Source organism: Scyliorhinus canicula, chromosome 7 (assembly GCF_902713615.1).
Source record: "Scyliorhinus canicula chromosome 7, sScyCan1.1, whole genome shotgun sequence".
Classification (NCBI taxonomy): Eukaryota; Metazoa; Chordata; class Chondrichthyes; order Carcharhiniformes; family Scyliorhinidae; genus Scyliorhinus; species Scyliorhinus canicula.
This window is the reverse complement of record NC_052152.1, coordinates 203,124,525-203,142,424: the sequence shown is the minus strand read 5'-3', so window position 1 is coordinate 203,142,424 and position 17,900 is coordinate 203,124,525. Positions and strand designations below refer to the sequence as shown.

General features: G+C 46.7%; 1 protein-coding gene across 3 annotated transcripts in view; it reads right to left on the bottom strand.

The window, feature by feature from the left end:
• Positions 1-17,900, bottom strand: part of unm_sa1614 (un-named sa1614) — a 319,542-nt gene that overhangs the window by 149,878 nt on the left and 151,764 nt on the right. For all 3 annotated transcript variants that reach the window (XM_038803728.1, XM_038803726.1, XM_038803727.1), the window contains 2 exons: positions 17,474-17,603; positions 11,131-11,216 (listed from right to left, as the gene is read on the bottom strand). In XM_038803728.1, coding sequence (XP_038659656.1) covers positions 11,131-11,216; positions 17,474-17,603 — 216 coding nt within the window. The remainder of the gene's footprint in view (positions 1-11,130; positions 11,217-17,473; positions 17,604-17,900) is intronic.

Here is a 17,900-nt window from a genome sequence, read left to right as displayed (position 1 = left end):
GACTTTGAGAGTCTGATGGTATCTCTCCAAAGCTCCCTGAATTTGTGGGTGATAGGCGGTCGACTTTAGTTGCTTGATACTTAAACTATGAATTATATGCTGTAAAATGTTGGATATAAAATTGGAACCCAGGTCAGTTTGTACTTCTAAGGGTTGGCCATAGCGTGGAAAAAAAACTACATCAACTTTTCCACTACTATCTTAGCTGTAATTGTTCTTGAAGTTATAGCTTCCAGAAATCAGGTGGTCATATCCATGACCGTAAGAATATACTGATGCCCTATCTTTGTTTTAGGCAATGGTCCTACACAATCCACCAGTACCCTACTAAATGAGTGTTCAAACACAGGTATGGGTAGCAAAGGTCTAATCACATGTTGCAGTGGTTTCCTATTACCTTTTTTTTTCTTTTTTTAAAAATAAATTTAGAGTACCCAATTATTTTTTCCAATTAAGGGGCAATTTAGCGTGGCCAATCCACCTACCCTGCACATCTTTTGGGTTGTGGGGGTGAAACCCACGCAGACACGGGGAGAATGTGCAAACTCCTCACGGACAGTGACCCAGAGCCGGGATTCGAACCCAGGTCCTCAGCGCCATAGGCAGCAATGCTAACCACTGTGCCACCATGCTGCCCTGGTTTCCTATTACCTGACGAGTATGACAGGTTCTACAAATTGCACTACATCCTTATGCAGCCCTGGCCAGGAAAAGTGCCTGTTGAAAGATGCCTGAGTTTTCCGAATTCCCACATGTCCTGCCATTGGTATCTCTTATGCTACCCATAGTATTTCCCTACTATATTTGGGCAGTATCACTGTCTGATGAACAACTGTCCATTCCTCATCCACAGATCTATGAGGATATCTCCACTTCCTCATCAGAACTCAGTTCTTAACGTAATAGCACTTTGGAAGCCCCTCAGCGTCAACCTCTGTGAGAGCTGACTGTGTTATTCTATGTAATTTGGGTCTGCCTCCTGGTCCTCAATTAATGAAGTCCTACCAAATGCTTCCTCAGAATTAACCTTGTCCTCAAGGATAGTTTTGGCTATTTCCGGTGGCGGCCATGGTGTGAGTGGTCGCGCACAGGGCAGTTCCGGCTCGAGGGCCAGATTTGAGCTCTTTTTATCCGAAAACGGGAGAATTTTGATGGGAAAGTGTAGGTGAAGGTGTGGAGGAGAAGATCCCCTCCCCCTCAGGAGTGGCACGTCTGCTGGTTATCAGACCCGGCAGAATAAGGTTAAAGACCTGGCCAAGGAATAGGAAGAGACCTGTGGTGCAGCAACAATTGGAAAGTTGGCGGAGGGGGCAGGGTTGTCGCATGTTGGAAAACCCCAGATGGAACAGCTGATGCGTTTATCAAAGAGGAATTCCGCCAACAAAGAAGGGAGATGCAGGAAGACCAATCGAAGGTCATCGAAGGAGCAGTTGCACACAGGTCTCGAAGGCAGAACCAAGAGTGGGGGAGTCCCCACAGGCAGTGATCGTGAGGCTCCACAAGTTTGTGGAGAAGGAAAAGATCTTGCGGTGGGCCAGGGAGAAACGGAACTGCGAATGGAAGGGGAACAAGGTCTGAATATACCAGGAGATTGGAGCGGAGCTTCACTGGCACATGAGGTTTGGGGTGCTGTATCTGGCAAAAAGTGGGTGGCATTTGAAGGCTGGGAGTATTATTTTGATACCCCAGAGGAGGCCAATTACTTTATTAAAGAGCATAAACTGGGGGGAGAACAGAGCTTTGATGGGAGACGGAGAATTTGGCACAATGGAGTTCGGAGGATGTGGGTAGTGTGGGGACCGGAGGGTGGGGGAGGGGGTCTTTTCTTCTTTTCTTTCTTCTCGGGTGAGAGGATTTAATTTTCGTGACTATTTGTTAAGGGGTAATAAGTTTGTAAGAGGGCAACTGCGCCCCCCCCCCCCGCCTCCTGTGGTGGTGTTTATATTTTGGAGGAGGTGGTTTTGGATGTGTCTTTGTTTGGGTGGGGGAGAGCGAGGTCCACTGGGAGCCCTTGATACAGATTAACGAGGAAGGGGTGGGAGAGGAGGTAGATAGGAGGAGCCTTCGGGCAGGAGCTACCACGCTGGCATGTAATGCTGGTGAACGGAAGTGAGGTGGGGTTGATGGCTGCAAGTGTTGGCCGAGAGGGGGTGCGGAGATGCGACATGTCAATGTTAGAGGAGAAGCTTGTTATGGGTGGAGAAAGGGGCCACCTTGGATGGGCCTGGTTTAGAGTGAAAGTAAAGGGGACAGAATCGGTAGGGAGGATAGCGGACAGTAGCGGGGAGTGGAGATGCAAGCCTCCGGTAAGGCTATCACTGGAATGTGCGTGGGCTGAATGGGCCGGTGAAGAGATCTCAAGTCTTTGCACACTTGAGAGTTTGAAGGCATGGGTCAGTCTTTCTGCAGGAGACGCATCTCCTGGTAAGGGATCAGGTTAGGTTGAGAAAGGGATGGGTAGGTCAGGTGTTTCACTCAAAGTTTTGAGTCCAAGTCACGAGGGCAGCCATTCCATTGAGTAAAAAGGGACGGTTTGTAAGTACAAAGGAAGTGCAGGGCCCAGTGGGAGATACATGATAGTGAGCCTGGTATTGAAGGGGACGCCAGTGGTACCAGTGAATATATATGCATCAAATTGAGACAACGTGGGGTTCGTGAGGGAGGTTGCTGGGGCGATTACAGACTCGGCCACAATCAGTTGATTATGGGAGGGGACTTTAATTGTGTGCTGTAGCCAAGGGTGGATAGGTCCAGGTTAATGGGAAGGCTGCGGATGGCAAAGCAGCTGGGCGGGTTTATGGAAAGGATGGGTTTGGTGGACCTGTGGAGGTTTAAGAATCCAAAGGAGGTGGAGTACTTCTTCTTCTCGCACGTGTACAAGATATACTCTAGGATTGTACTGCCCTTCTAACTACCCTCACTCTCGACAGAGAGAGAGAGGGGGGGGGGGGGAGAGAGAGAGAGAGAGAGAGAGAGAGAGAGAGAGAGAGAGAGAGAGAGAGAGAGAGAGAGTGTCTCTTTCACTTCCAAGTCTAAACACTTTTGCCCAGGTTTCTCAAAAAGCATCACACAGGAACCAATCACTGACTGTTGTCCAGGCCTCCCCACAAGTTGCCAGTTTGCCAATTGAAACAAACTTTCTCCAAAACCGGTTCTTAAGATTCACTCAGCGTCAACGAGTCTGTTTCTCATCTCCAAAATACAAAGCCTTCGAACACAATGTCCTGACAAGCAGGCTGCTTCAGCTTGAGTCCTCTGCTTAAAGGCACGTTCTGAATATGGGTCCATGGACAAAAAAGAATAAAAGAAAAAAAAATGGGAACAAAGCAAATAAACAGGAAGGGCTCTTACATGACAAAGCTGTGGGCTTCATTGTCATTCTGCTTTTGAACTTTAACTGCTACCAGCAGAGCTTCCCGATTGTCGCAGAATCTGACAACTTCTTCAAATCAAGAACTTAGCGGATTCAAGGAGTAAATGCTTTCACCTCCCCATCTCCTGGATCCAAGTGCCTGCTTGACAAACCTCTACGATCGTTCCAAAACCAGCAGGCCCCAATTTCCCCCCTGCCCCACTAGGCCTTGGTCCAGCCCAGCCAGGCCAATCCCCTCCCAGTCTAAAGGGTCCAATCCCCCCAGCCCCAGCAGACCTAATATCTGGAGTTCTACAATAGCTGGTTTCCTCAGCCCCACCAGGCCCCGATCACCACAATCTTACCAGGCCAACTGCACCAATCCAACAGGCCCAATCTACTCCAATTCCACCACACCCAAATCCCCACGCATGTCAGGCCCCAGAAATAGCTCCCAAGATTGGCAGCTCCCAGAATAAGCACCCTCCATTTCCTGATCGTCTACCACTTCCCTACCCAACTGACCCACAGGGCATTGGTGAGGCCACACCTGGAGTATTGTGCCCAGTTTCGGTCTCCTTCTCTGAGAAAGGATGGTCTTGCTCTCGAAGGAGTGCAGCGAAGGTTTACCAGACTGATTCCAGGGGTGGTGGGACTGTCATATGAGGAGAGATTGACTAGGTTGTGATTGTTCTCGCTGGAGTTCAGAAGAATGATCGGGGTTCTCAGAGAGACTTATAAAATTTTAACAGGACTAGACAGGGTAGATGCAGGGAAGATGTTACCAATGATGGGTGTGTCCAGAACCAGGGGTCACAGTTTGAGGATTCATGGTAAACCATTTTGGACAGAGATAAGGAGTAATTTCTTCACCCAAAGAGTGGTGAGCCTATGGAATTCATTACCACAGGAAGTAATTGATGCTAAAACTTTAAATATATTCAAGAGGCGGCTGGATATAGCACTTGGGGAGAATAGGATCAAAGGCTATGGGGAGAAAGCAGGATTAGGCTATTGAGTTGGATGATCAGCCACGATCGTGATGAAGGCGGAGCAGGCTCGAAGGGCCAAAAGGCCTCCTCCTGCTCCTATCTTCTATGTATCTATGTAAAAGCTTTGTACCTTAAGGTGTAGAGCATTCACAATAAAGTGGATTAATCAATCGCACAAATAGATATAAATGGGTATAATAGCCGGGATTACGGAGACATGGCTGAAGGGTGACTAGGGATGGGAACAGAACATCCAGGGGTATTCAGTATTTAGGAAGGGCAGGCCAAAAAGTAAAAGGTGGTGGCATTGCATTAATTCTTAAAGAGGAAATTACCGCAATAGCGAGAAAGGATAATTGCTCTGACAATGTGGAATCTGTATGGGTTGGGTTCAGAAACACCAATTGGCAAAAAACATGAGTGGCGGTTGTATATAGTCCCCCAAGCTTTGTGGTGATCTTGGGAATGGTATTAAACAGGAAATTAGTGATGCACGAGATCTGGATCACACCCTCGCTGGGCGTGATCCAGGTAATGGTGCATTTAAATATGCACAGCCAGGTTGGGGCTATATTTTCCAAGCTCCCAGGAGTCACCGGCACTGCAGTGCCAAGCTGGCACTGCCAAGAGGCAGGGCTTGAGGGGGCCATGTCCATGAAAGGTGGGGTGAATCAGGGGTCTAAAGGGGGGGTTCAGGGTAGTATGATGGGGCATCATGAAGGTTGAGGGGGTGAAGGGGGGGGGGCTCCTGAAACGTTTTGGGTTTGAAAGGGGGGGGTCCAAAGAGGGATTTGCTCACTTGGGTAGGGGGGGGGGAAAGAGACGCCCTGATGCCCACAAAGATGGTTGGCTGTGGGGCAGGGTCACCCTCATGCTTGGGTGGTTTGAGAGGCCATGCTCATGCTAACTTTTAGTGATGGGGGAAAGTTAGCCCTGGGGTATCAAAGGTGTTGCCGATGTCTGCATGAGGGTCTCTATATCCCTATCGTGGAGGGTGTAGGGGAGCTTCAAGATCTCGGAGGAGCCAATACGGTGGGTGAGTTTAGTTCCCCACTGAGAAAACATTTGGAAGTGTGGGATTGGCTGGTGAGAAACTCCCCAAAAGATGACTGAGTGGGTGAATACAGGTCTGGATCACACCCAAAAAGCAGGCGGGAAACATCCCGCCAAACCCACCCTAAATGACACTTATGGCTCGATTCAACTAATTGGGAACAAGGTCACATAGTGAGTGCGTTTAGCCGCGTGTTTCCCGGCGCTCACAGCGCCAAGAAACACAAGGCTATAAAATGTCACTCACGTGTATAAGGGGCCTCAGCGGGGAACATGCGGCAGAGGCCACACATTGCCCCATTTTGTCCACTGGGGAGCGCCGCTTGATGTGCTGGGGAGTGCCCCCACCACAAACAGCCATGCAGGGCACCCCAGCCCGATCGGCAGTGCCAGGTTGTAGCCCAGGCTGGTACTGCCAGGGTACCAAGGCACCATCCTGCCAAAGTGCATGCAGCTGCGGGCCTCCAATCCCCTGGGAGATCCCCACAAGTGCCATTTCATCTAGTCCTCATTTGTGCGGATGAGTGCTGAACAGCACTCAACCAAGGTCTCCCAGGTGAAGGGGATGAATCCCAAAGCCTTGGGTACCTCGGGAATGTGCACATTAGAGTGAGACTAGCTGTCTCGCTCTAAAATTCAGATTTGCCAAAAAGTGATCCCCGCAAACAATAGGCGGTATTTGCATCGCAAAGTCTTGTGAGATCGCGTTTGATCTCGCGAGGCATTCTGAACTGGGTAGATCCCGGGAGCCGAGTGGCCGCCGAGTTCAGCCGAGTCCCGCTGGATCATTCGTGTGTGGTCCTACCCAACGGGACCTCGGCGTTCATGCTGCAGGGGCTGTCCTGGTGTGGGGGAGGGTGTATCTGACTCCGGGGGGGGCCTCCACGGTTTGCAAGCCCGCGATTGGGGCCTGCCGAGCGGCAGGCAGGCTAATCCCGGGGGGGGTGGGGCTATGTTCCTCCACGCCGGACCCTTGTAGGGCTCCGCCATGTTGCCCGGGGACCGGCGCGGAGAAGGCAACCCACGCGCATGCGTGAACTCACGCCGGCTGTGGTGTGCATCCGCTGATCCGCGCCACCTATGCTAGCGCCCGTATCTGCAGCTGGAGCTGCGTGAAGTGCTACAGTGCCCTGCTGGCTCCCTCTGCGCCGCAGGATCGCTACTCCTAAGAGCCAGATGACAATGTCGTTAACGCTCAGGTGTTTATGACGGCGTCAACACTTGGCTCCATTATCGGAGAATCTTGCCCTACGTTCCCCCGCCAGCATCAAAAACGGTGGCGTTTCACAATGGAAAAAACGTTGTAAAACATCCACCGATTCCCTGTTCTGGAGGGGCTAGCAGGGAGGCAGCATGAGCACCCGGCTCTAGCTGCCGATACAGCCTGGAGAATTTCGGAACCTGACCCGCGAAATAGACTCACCTTCGGCTGGCTCGCGTGCCTCAGACCGTCCCACCACAGTGCGCCCAGCACAGAATATGTCCACCCCTGTCCGAGGATTGCCCCCTCCCCAACTGTGGTGGCGCTGGACTGAGTCTGCAGCTGCCACGCTGAGTTCCCAACGGGTGAGACCACACAGCCTCAGGCCTTGGATACGTGGCGTGGTGTACTCCTAGACTACGCCGCTTTTGAGGGGGCGGAGCAGCGTGGAAGCGGCGCCAACCCCAATCCTGTCGGGAATTTGGATTCTCTAGCCCGTCACCGAACGCGATTTTGGCATCGGTGAACCGGAGAATCCAGCCCCAGGTCTCTAACTCCAGAGCCCTTTCTCTGACCTTCGTTCCTATCTAAAGATATTTTGTTTGGCACCAGAGTCTTGGGATTTCTGCCCTATAGATGTCAATCAGGTGAATAACATGAGCTTTGTGTTCACCATCCTGCAGACCATTCACTTTAGTGTTTTTGGCAAACACAAATTATCAAAATTTGAAATAGCCAATCTAAATTTGTAAGAATCCAGCATATACTAAAACTTTCAGAGGTAACAACTTTTAGATACTTTTCGAGCAACATTTTTCACCATTCAGTTAAGGCCAGTACTACATGTTATATTCCCCATGCTAATCTTGAAGACCTAACATAACACTATTAATAATTTCCCAACTTCATGTTCAGTAACTCAGTAAAACCTGGTCCAAGAGGTAATTTTGCAGTGCTGTTTTGCTTTCCGAGTAGCTTGCATAATTCCTGTCTTTTGTTTTGCTTGGAAAAAGAAGATGACAAGTACAAATCTTGTGTATGGATTATCATCAGGTAACCAAGAGAAGAAAGGTATCATCCACAAGGCCATCCATAACCTCCTTGCTGATACTTGGGTTCTGCTGGAAACAATTTATCAATGACTTCCCATTCATCACAGTTTCTTTGTTAAAAATTGTGAAGTTTTCAGCTCTATTCTCCCAATAAAGATGCTGTCATACAGGCCTGGACAACATCCTGGGCTACAGATAACATTTGTGCCGCATAATAGCCGGGTAAGTGTTTGTGAGTTTGTTTGGTGTCTCACTAAGAGGTCTGGAGTCTTTTGTGGTTGAACACAAACTGTTTGTTGTTAATACACAACTATATACATATCTTCAAGGTATAGCCTTATCTAGTTGCTATTCTCATGCCTACTTCTCTCAGACACTCTACACATAAAGTCTACTATCATGTGACCTCTAGATCACAATGTGGGCGATACTGTGCTCCAGTCCCACACTATCTCTTGCTGTGCCAAACACCCGTATACTGGTAAGGACCATCTCCAATTAAAAATAAGTCCAAACATCTTCATCTAGCCTTCAATAGCACTGTCAGTGTCTTGCCTCCTACTTTCAATATCCTGGGAGCTAACATGTCTAGTTATATCAACAATATGGATATAATATCAGCACAGAGGTTACTCTACAACAATTGTCTCACTTCCTGACTTTCTGACATTTAAAGCTACTTCATTAGGTACCTCATGGTAGGTTGTTGCAAAAGGTTAAATCTTACGGAATCCAGTTTGAGGTAGCGAATTGGACCCAAAATTGGAATCCGAAGCCAAAGGGTGGTTGTAGAGGGTTGTTTTTCAAACTGGAGGCCTGTGACCAGCGGTGTGCCTCAGGGATTGGTGCTGGGTCCACTGTTATTTGTTATATATATTAATGATTTTGATGAGAATGTAAGAGGCATGGTTAGTAAGTTTGCAGATGATACCAATATTGGTGGCATAGTGGATAGTGAAGAAGGTTATGTAAGATTGCAACAGGATCTTGACCAATTGGGCCAATGGGCCGATGAATGGCAGATGGAGTTTAATTTGGATAAATGTGAGGTGATGCATTTTGGTAGATCAAATCAGGGCAGGACCTACTCAGTTAATGCTAGGGAGTTGGGGATAGTCACAGAACAAAGAGATCCAGGGATACAGGTTCATAGCTCCTTGAAGGTGGAGTCGCAGGTGGACAGGGTGGTGAAGAAGGCATTCAGCATGCTAGGTTTTATTGGTCAGAATATTGAATACAGGGGTTGGGACGTCTTGTTGAAGTTGTACAAGACATTGTTAAGACCACACATGGAATACTGTGTTCAGTTCTGGTTACCCTATTATAGGAAGGATTGTTAAACTAGAAAAAGTGCAGAAGAGATTTACGAGGATGCTACCAGAACTTGATGGTCTGGGTTATAAGGAGAGGCTGGATAGGCTTGGACCTTTTACCCTGGAGTGTAGGAGGCTTAGAGGTGCTCTAATAGAGGTCTATAAAATAATGAGGAGCATAGATAAGGTAGATAGTAAACATCTTTTCCCAAAGGTAGAGGAGTCTAGAACTGGAGGGCATAGGTTTAAGGTGATTGGGGAGAGTTACAAAAGGGACCAGAGGGGAACTTTTTCCACACAGAAGGTGGTGAGCATCTGGAACGAGCTGCCAGAGGCAGTGGTAGAGGTGGGTCCAATTTTTTCCTTTAAAAAACAGTTAAACAGTTACATGGGAAGGGTGTGTATAGAGGGATATGGGCCATATGTGGGCAAGTGGGATTAGCTTAGTGATAGAAACTGGGCGGCATGGACAAGCTGAGCCGAAGGGCCTGTTACCATGCTGTAAACATCTATGACTCTATTATCTACAAAACGCAAGCCAGAAGTGTGATGAGATACTTAATACTGTTTGGATGGATGCAGCTGAAAAAATCTTTCAGATTAACACCATCCAGAACAGAGTAGTCCTGTCTTATTTGGTTTTCGGATCGCTTCTTGTTTGGTTTTCGTATCACTAGACCAAACTGCAGTATGTGGCCACACTATCTAAAGGATAGAGTGCAGCAAATCATCAAGATTATTGTCGTTTGGTATTACAGAACTTGAGAATTGCTGAAAAAAGAAACATCCCGTTGAAGCTTTTCATCTTGTACTCAAGACAGATTTGCAAGAATACCAAATCTCAAAAGGAACAACAATTTGTATTGGATGAGAAGACAGTGCTGATTGTTTGGCAAATGGAGTCAGATTGGTTATGGGCGTTGCCATGGAAAATGCACCAGGGAACAGTTTCCTGCCAAGTTCTTGTTTAAATTCAAAACATGCAGGTCGACTCAGATTGGCTTGGATATATTCTTACTAACTTTGTTAGTGTAATTCTCAGCACAATCTCGATATCAGCCAATTTAAGATTATCAGTTAGGATTGCAGTGCAGCTCACTTACATGTATTAGCAGCTACATATATTCACACACAGGGTCCAGTCTTCTGCAAACAGAAATAACGCATCCATGCATTGCACCTTTTTCAAATAAACAAAAGCTTATGGGACAGCCATTCCCTGGTTCATTACCTTGACAAATCAGAGTCAACTTGCTTGTTCTAAATTTAAACAAAAGCTTGGCAGTTTACTGCTCCCTGATACATTCTGCAATGAGAGTCCATTTCCCAACCAGTCAGCAGCCATTTCTGATGTAACATAAACTGTACTCCCTTTGAGATTTGGTATTCTTGCAAATCTGGCCTGACAAGTGCAAGACACAAAGCTTCAACAGCATGTCTCTTTTTTCAGCATTACTCATCAAGATTGCACTGACAGCACATTCCAATCCTGTGATGTATACCAAAAGGACAAGATGTATAGTTGTATGATTACTACCACCTCCAAATTCCCATCCAGGTCGCACACCATCCTGACAGGATCAAAATTTTGTAGTTCGCTGGCTAACATCACTGTCGGTGCACCATCAGTGCAAACAGGATATTCAAAGAGATAGCCTGCAGCACCTTCTTAAGTGCCGAGACAATGAATAAAAAAATTGGTTGTGGTCTGACAACACGTCTGATAAATGAAAGCCTGCGTTTACATTGAATTGGGCCTCAGCCCCCATTTCAATCATGTAAATCATATTTCCAGGGCATCTCGCTCATTCAAGACTTAATATTTTGGGCCAATTCACATGGCAACTGGTATTGCTACGCCCCAATTGCACAGTGTAGCATTTGTTTCTTAATTTCCCCCACTTAGACCTACCTGAGCTGACAATTAAAACTGCATTAGAGAAAATGTTGTTATGTTGGTCTATACTAACTTGTTTCGCAGTAGGATCCTTACGATCATCAGACAGAGGAGACTTTCACATCATCAGTCAGGACTGGATTTCCCCAGGTCCATAAATAAAAAGCCAAGAATGCCACCCAAGGCTCCATCCAAACCATACGCATTAAATTTCTGCAAAGTTCTGAGATGGTTAAAATCATGAAAATAAAAGGAAATGAGGACTCTTACATGTACTGCGCATGATAATACTTGGTGAGATTCTGTAGCAAGTCCACTCCTTTCTTTGTCTTTATCTCATTTACTTTGATCAGATACTAAAAAAACAAAAGCAAAATTGTGCGGTAAATTATACACCCCTCACTCTATTCAAAAAATGTATATTTGAGTGGCTGTGATTTAGGACTCTTAGAAGCCAGATTTTTCAAAGGAACTCAACAGAAACAATAGCAATCTCTTCAAAGATTCAATTGACAAACAGGTGAGCACTTTGAGATTTTAAACACTTTATTTAAGAGGGAAAATATTCTGCCCAACATTTTCCACTATGTTAACATAAGTGAGAAGCCCAAATCACATTGTAGCAGCCACAATCGAATCACAAGTCAAGTATCGCAGTAACCCAAGAAAACTTGATATTTCATCCCAACAATAACACCAATTATTCTCTTTCAGTAATGAGGTTGACAAATTGGTGCAGAATGTCAAAAGTAAGAAAAGAAATGGCATGTGGTGGTAGAGGAAAGGAAGGCTAGGTTAGCAATAGTTGGCACTAGCAATAAATAATCAAGGACGCGATCTCTGGTCGAATTAAGCCCATAAGGTGGAATGGCCTGTAGATGCCGGGAGGTCATCTTCCAGGATCTACCCGGCTCTCCATGCTCCACAAGATCTAACATAATGGGCGCGATTCTCCGCTCCCCAGACCGGGTGGGAGAATCGCGGAAGGGCCGCTCTGGCACCCCCCCCGCGATTCTCCCACCTCCCCTCAAAATGAAACGCAACACGCCGCTCGGAGAATCGCGGGTCACCGTTTTTCACGGCGACCCGCGATTCTCCGGCCCGAATGGGCCGAGCGGCCTGCCGTTCCGACCTGTTCACGCGGGCGGCAACCACACCTGGTCGCTACCAGCGTGAACATAGCGCGAAAGGTAGGTTTGGGGCCTGTGGGGGGCGGAGAGGGGTCCGAGCACCACGGTCGTGCTCGGGAGGGGACTGGCCCGCGATCGGTGCCCACCGATCGTCGGGCCGGCGTCTCCAAGAGACGCACTCTTTCCCCTCCGCCGCCCCGCAAGATCAAGCCGCCACGTCTTGCGGGGCAGCAGAGGGGAAGACGGCAACTGCGCATGTGCGGGTTGGCGCCGGCCAACCTGCGCATGCGTGGCTGACGTAATTTGGTGCCGCCGGCCGCGTCATTATCGGCGCACGCCTTGACGCCAGCGTCAAGGCCCGGTGGCCAAGTTTCACGAAACGTCGCTCCTAGCCCCCCCAGGGGGGGAGGGGGCGAGGAGCGGCTCCGACGCCGTCGTGAAACACTCCGGGTTTCACGACGGCGTCGGCCATTGCGGAGAATTCCGCCCCATGTGACCTTGCGATATGAATTCTGCCCATTGTGGGCGGATCACTTTTTGGCAAATCAGCATATTAGAGTGAGACTAATATGTATTCCCACGATCTACCCAAGGAGATGGGATCTAATACCCTTGTCTAAGAGATCCAGGTGAATGCTGTTCAGTGCTGATCTCCACAAATGGTGACCAGGTGGAATGGCACTCATGGGGGTCTCCTCGGGGATCGGAGCCCCCTAGATGCTTGCCCTCTGGGCAGGGTGGCACCCTGGCACTGCTATGCCAACCTGGCACCCTGGCATGCTCTGTCAGCTGGCAGAAGAACAGAAAATTTTAAACAGGTGGAGAAACAAAGAAATAGTATCAAGGGTAGAGGAAAGAAGTTCAGCTCTGAAACGGTACCAAGCATGCTGAGGTGGAGGGTGCGATCTAACCGAATTGGAACAGAGTTCCGGAATGAGCACGTTTCGCTGGGTGTTTCCGAGCGCTCGCAGCACCGAGAAACTGGGACGCTGGTTCGATTTGGAGCCTCAGCAGGGAACTCCCCAACAAAGCTGCATTTACTCCCATTTCCTGCACTGAGGAACTCCGCTCACCAGAACTCCACAGTGCAGGGAAAGATTGGGACGCCATTTTGAAATGGCATGCTGATCTCTTGACCACCTCCCCCGACATGACCACCAAATCTCCCTAAAGCCCCAACTCACCGATAAGGGGGTCCTCAGGTCCCCTCCACAACCCAGCGCATCGACGCAGGTCCCCCCCCCCCCCCACACCGATCGCTGGCGCAGGTAAAATATCAACCGTGGCACTGCTAGCCTGGGACCGAGCGGTGTTCATCATCTGGCAGCACCACCTGGGCACCTTGTCATTGACAGACTGGCATTGCCAAGCTGGTGGTGCCCAGATGGCACCAAGAGTGTCAGGGTGCCACCCTGCCCAGAGGGCAAGCACCTGGAGACCTCTGATCCCCTGGGAGATCCCTACATGTGCCGCTCCATCCGGTCTCCGTTTCTGGAGACCAGTACTGAATGGCTCTTGTCCGAGATCTCAAAAGCAAAGGGGTTAGATCCCAATGCCTTGGGTACTTCAGGAAAATGCATATTAGAGTGAGACTAGCTGTCTTGTTCTAATATGCAGGTTTGCTAAATAGTGATCCAGCCTTCAATGGGTGGGATTCAGATCATGATGTCTCGCTAGATCAATTTAGATCGTTCAAGGTGTGGCGAGCTGGGAAGATCTCAGAAGAAGGATCTCTCGGAATTTACAGGCCGCACCCGCTGCCTTCAGGTACAACACGGCCGGTAGATCGTGCGGGGAAAATATCTTGAGAGACCCTGGCAAAATATGAAGGGGGGTGCAAAATATCTATTATTATGTTAACATAAGCCTTCAGCCTATAGACATGCCTGGACCTCTGGCAAAGCTACAAATCTGAATTTACCAGTGGCTCCAACAAAATCTGCACTATGCACACTCAAATTGCACTCACCAGGACAGCTACTATTTCACCTTCATCACAAATACCGATTAGATTTCCTGCATAAAAGCACATTAGTGGCACAGAGGAATTAGCATTACTGGCTGAGCAAGGCAAATTGCAGGTTGCAGGTGTTGCAAACAGCAGACGGAGTAGGAAAGTGTAGATCTGGATGCTGGTGGCAAGTCTTAAAGACAAGAGTAATATTGTACCAACACAATGGGCTACAATTTGCTGGAGTGGGGCACCTCACAGATTGCTCTTTGGGTTGGATCTTTCCCTCATCTTTCCGTTTGAAAATTGCTGAAAATGCGAACTGATACCAGCATAGCCATCATCTGGGATCTTGGTGAACAATGACACCAATGACATGTAATGATAAAGAAAGAAACAGCAACAATGGAGAACAAACTATAGTGATTCAGAGTCAATTTAGATACAGAAAGATAAATTGAGGAAAAGAATCAGACTGTGAGAGACAATTAGAGGAAAAAGTATGAAAAAACCCCAAATTGTAAAATGTAATAAATTTTGGGGAGTGAAACTCCACTGTTTCAATTGTTACCTTTCTGGGCCTCCAAAGTTGGGTGGCATTGAAGAAACATAGATATTGTCATACAAAGGTTCCTTATGACATGATGTACCAACCTTTTCTTCGGTGAGCTAAATTCATAATTATGGTTCAAATCCAGAAATTTCTCAAAATGCATGTGGAGGTTTCTGGTGAGATCCCATTTTTGTGAGGGGGCCAACAAAAGAGAAGTGAAAATCGTCCAGCAATTTGTGGCGATTCGCACCTCACAGCATATTTCTTCCTCTAACATCAGCCAGGGTTGTGAACTCGCTATTTTCCCAGAACATTCTGTGCCAATATCCAAAACTATACCAGTTCCATAAATCCATGAATCAGAGAATGTGAACTATTCGAGAAACTATTTTTAATGTTAACAAAGAGCTGTAGAACACAATACATCACAGTGGATAATTTAAATATCATAGGGACTTGTGAAGTTTTTTGTAACTGATAAAATGACCCATTATCGATTCCGACCTTGGGTGACTGCCTGCTTGGAATTTGCATTCTTCCCGTGCCTCTGTGGATTTCCTCTGGATGCTCTAGTTTCCTCCCACAGTCCAAAGATGTACAGGTTAGGTGGATTGGCTACACTAAATTGCCCCTAGGTGAGGTTACAGGAATAGGGTGGGGGTCTGGGCCTAGAGGGTGCTCTTTCAGAGGGTTCAGGGGGCTCCTTCTGCACTGTAGGGATTCTATGATCAATATGACAATATTTTGAGTGAAGAGCTGACAGATCTCAAAGAGGGATTCTTCATGAAAACTTGCTTACAGATGAGTGGTGTTTCAGTCAGTTGAAACCACTATGAGCAATGGCAGATTCTGCTGTAAATCAAACCCCAATTACAAACGCATAAATGATGGTTCTGTGTCAGAACGTATATTTGACAGTTTCCAACTTAAACATTATAGCCAGAGAAGCATATCAAGAAGTTAGTGGACTTTCTGCACAGATGTTTCAATGTCACTTTCTCTGAAGCATGGACATCAACCAGTGCTATTTATAAATCATGTATGCATATCCCACAAACTAGCATCAATAGGGGAACATCACAATTAGAATTCCCTACTGATAGACATTGCTAAGCCTAGACAGGAAAAATCACTACAGATCAAACATTAGGTGTATACTTTTCAGATTTTATGCAGAAAATATCACTTGTTTATTTTGGCTTTGCTTGAATTGTTTCTATGGTCGCTGAAGCCTCAAATCATACAAAAATGTATAATAATGAACAATATCAACAAATTTCTCTTTTATATTGGTTATGTGGACATTTAGTTCATTTTTATTTGATTGATACTGGCGGTTGTTCCATTTGCATCAACGGAAACACGTTAGCAATCTCAACTATTAAGTGTTTATCAGAAAAATAGCACAAAGAATTCTGTTTTTCCATGCAAAGCAGTTTTCAGTCATTTAATTACACACGTTTCCAGCAGACATTAGAGGCTCACAACAATCAATCAGCTGAAGTTTTTCTCTGTCCATTTATTCTGCAATCCACTTACTCATTGGCAATGATGTTACACAATGGAGGAAAGGAATATGGCTTATGCCAGTAGTATCCTTTCACTTGTTGGATCTGAATATGTATTCAAGGGGCAGCATGGTGGTGCAGTGGTTAGGACTGCTGCCTCACGGCGCCGAGGTCCCAGGTTCGATCCCGGCTCTGGATCACTGTCCGTGTGGAGATTGCACATTCTCCCAGTGTTTGCATGGGTTTCACCCCCACAACCCTAAGATGTGCAGGTTAGGTGGATTGGTCACGCTAAAATTGTGCTTAATTGGAAAAAAAATTAATTGGGTACTTTAAATTTATTTTTTAAAAAAGAATTCAATCCAGACTGATGAGATGGAAGTTTTTGACTGTGATGGCTTTAAGTAGAGTTTGAGCAAATTGCAGCCAGTTAATGGCTGCCGGCCATACTTCAGTCTCAATCACACAAGAGAAGATGTCTGGGATACAAAATAGAATTGTCATACTGATGTAGTAGAGAGTGTTCCACTGACATTCAGAGTTATAACATGCAGTTAAAGCAGAGTAAAAGGAAGTTTATTCTGCAGCTTTCCCATGCTAAATTTTGCCATGGAGTGCTTTGGCAACACGAGTAAGTGAAAAGTGGAAAATTATTCTATTTTCCAACAATGAATTCTTCAACTTGATGAACCAAAAAAACTCAACATTATAAATCAACAGCATTTTAGGGCAGCATGGCGGCGCAGTGGTTAGCATTGCTGCCATGAGTTAGGACTGCTGCCTCACGGCGCCGAGGTCCCAGGTTCGATCCCGGCTCTGGATCACTGTCCGTGTGGAGTTTGCACATTCTCCCCGTGTTTGCGTGGGTTTCGCCCCCGTGACCAAAGATGTGCAAGGTAGATGGATTGGCAATGCTAAATTGCCCCTTAATTGTAAAAAAAAATGAATTGGGGACTCTAAATATATAATAAATAAATAAATCAACAGCATTTTGCTAAAAATTATATTAATATGCAAATAAGACTTGATGGCAAAATAACTGCATCAGTTTGCCACCACCATAAACATTCACTCTCTCCACCACCGAAACACGGTGTAGCAGCAGTGTGTACCATCTGCAAGATGCACTGCAGCAACTCATCAAGGCCCTTACGAAAACACATTCCAAAACCGTGATCTCTACTATGGACGGACAACGGCATCAGATGTATGGGAACACCACCTACAAGTTCCCCTCCAATCAATATCATCTTGACTTGGAACCATATCATCGTTCCTTCACTGTCGTTGGGTCAAAATCCTGAAACTCCCTCCCTATTTAGTTTAGCCTAAATGTGTTTGTACTTATCCACATGAAGTTGGTTGACCACCACCTTCTCGAGTGCAATTACGGATGGACAATAAATACTGGCGTACCCAGTAATTCCACATTCCATAAATGAATTTAAATAGTCAAAACATTCCCACATACCTCACACATCTGCAGCTGAAACATTCTCCGTTCCTTTTCCATCTCCTCTGCTATTTCACCTCCAGTTACCTCGATTCGTACCATTCCATATTGCTTTGCAAGTTCTTTTTTCTCTTTTTCAATTTTAGTACTGCCGAAAAAAATGAGACAGCATTCAACTATCAACCGGTTTCGTGCCAACTTGCTCTCTCCAACTAGAGTTATTAAAAATATGAATGAGGGAGCTCTTATGACCGGGGTTTTCCGCTCCCACTAATGTCAGGCAGGTTCGGCGACAGGAGCAGAAATTATCACGAGAAGGGCAAAGTCGGGTTTTACACCGGTGTGAAAGCTTGCCCCGATCATCCCCTTCCCTGAGTGGGTCGCATCTCCAACTGTTCAAAGCAGGTAACATCGTTATAATATATTTTTATCTCGTCGTCAGGCC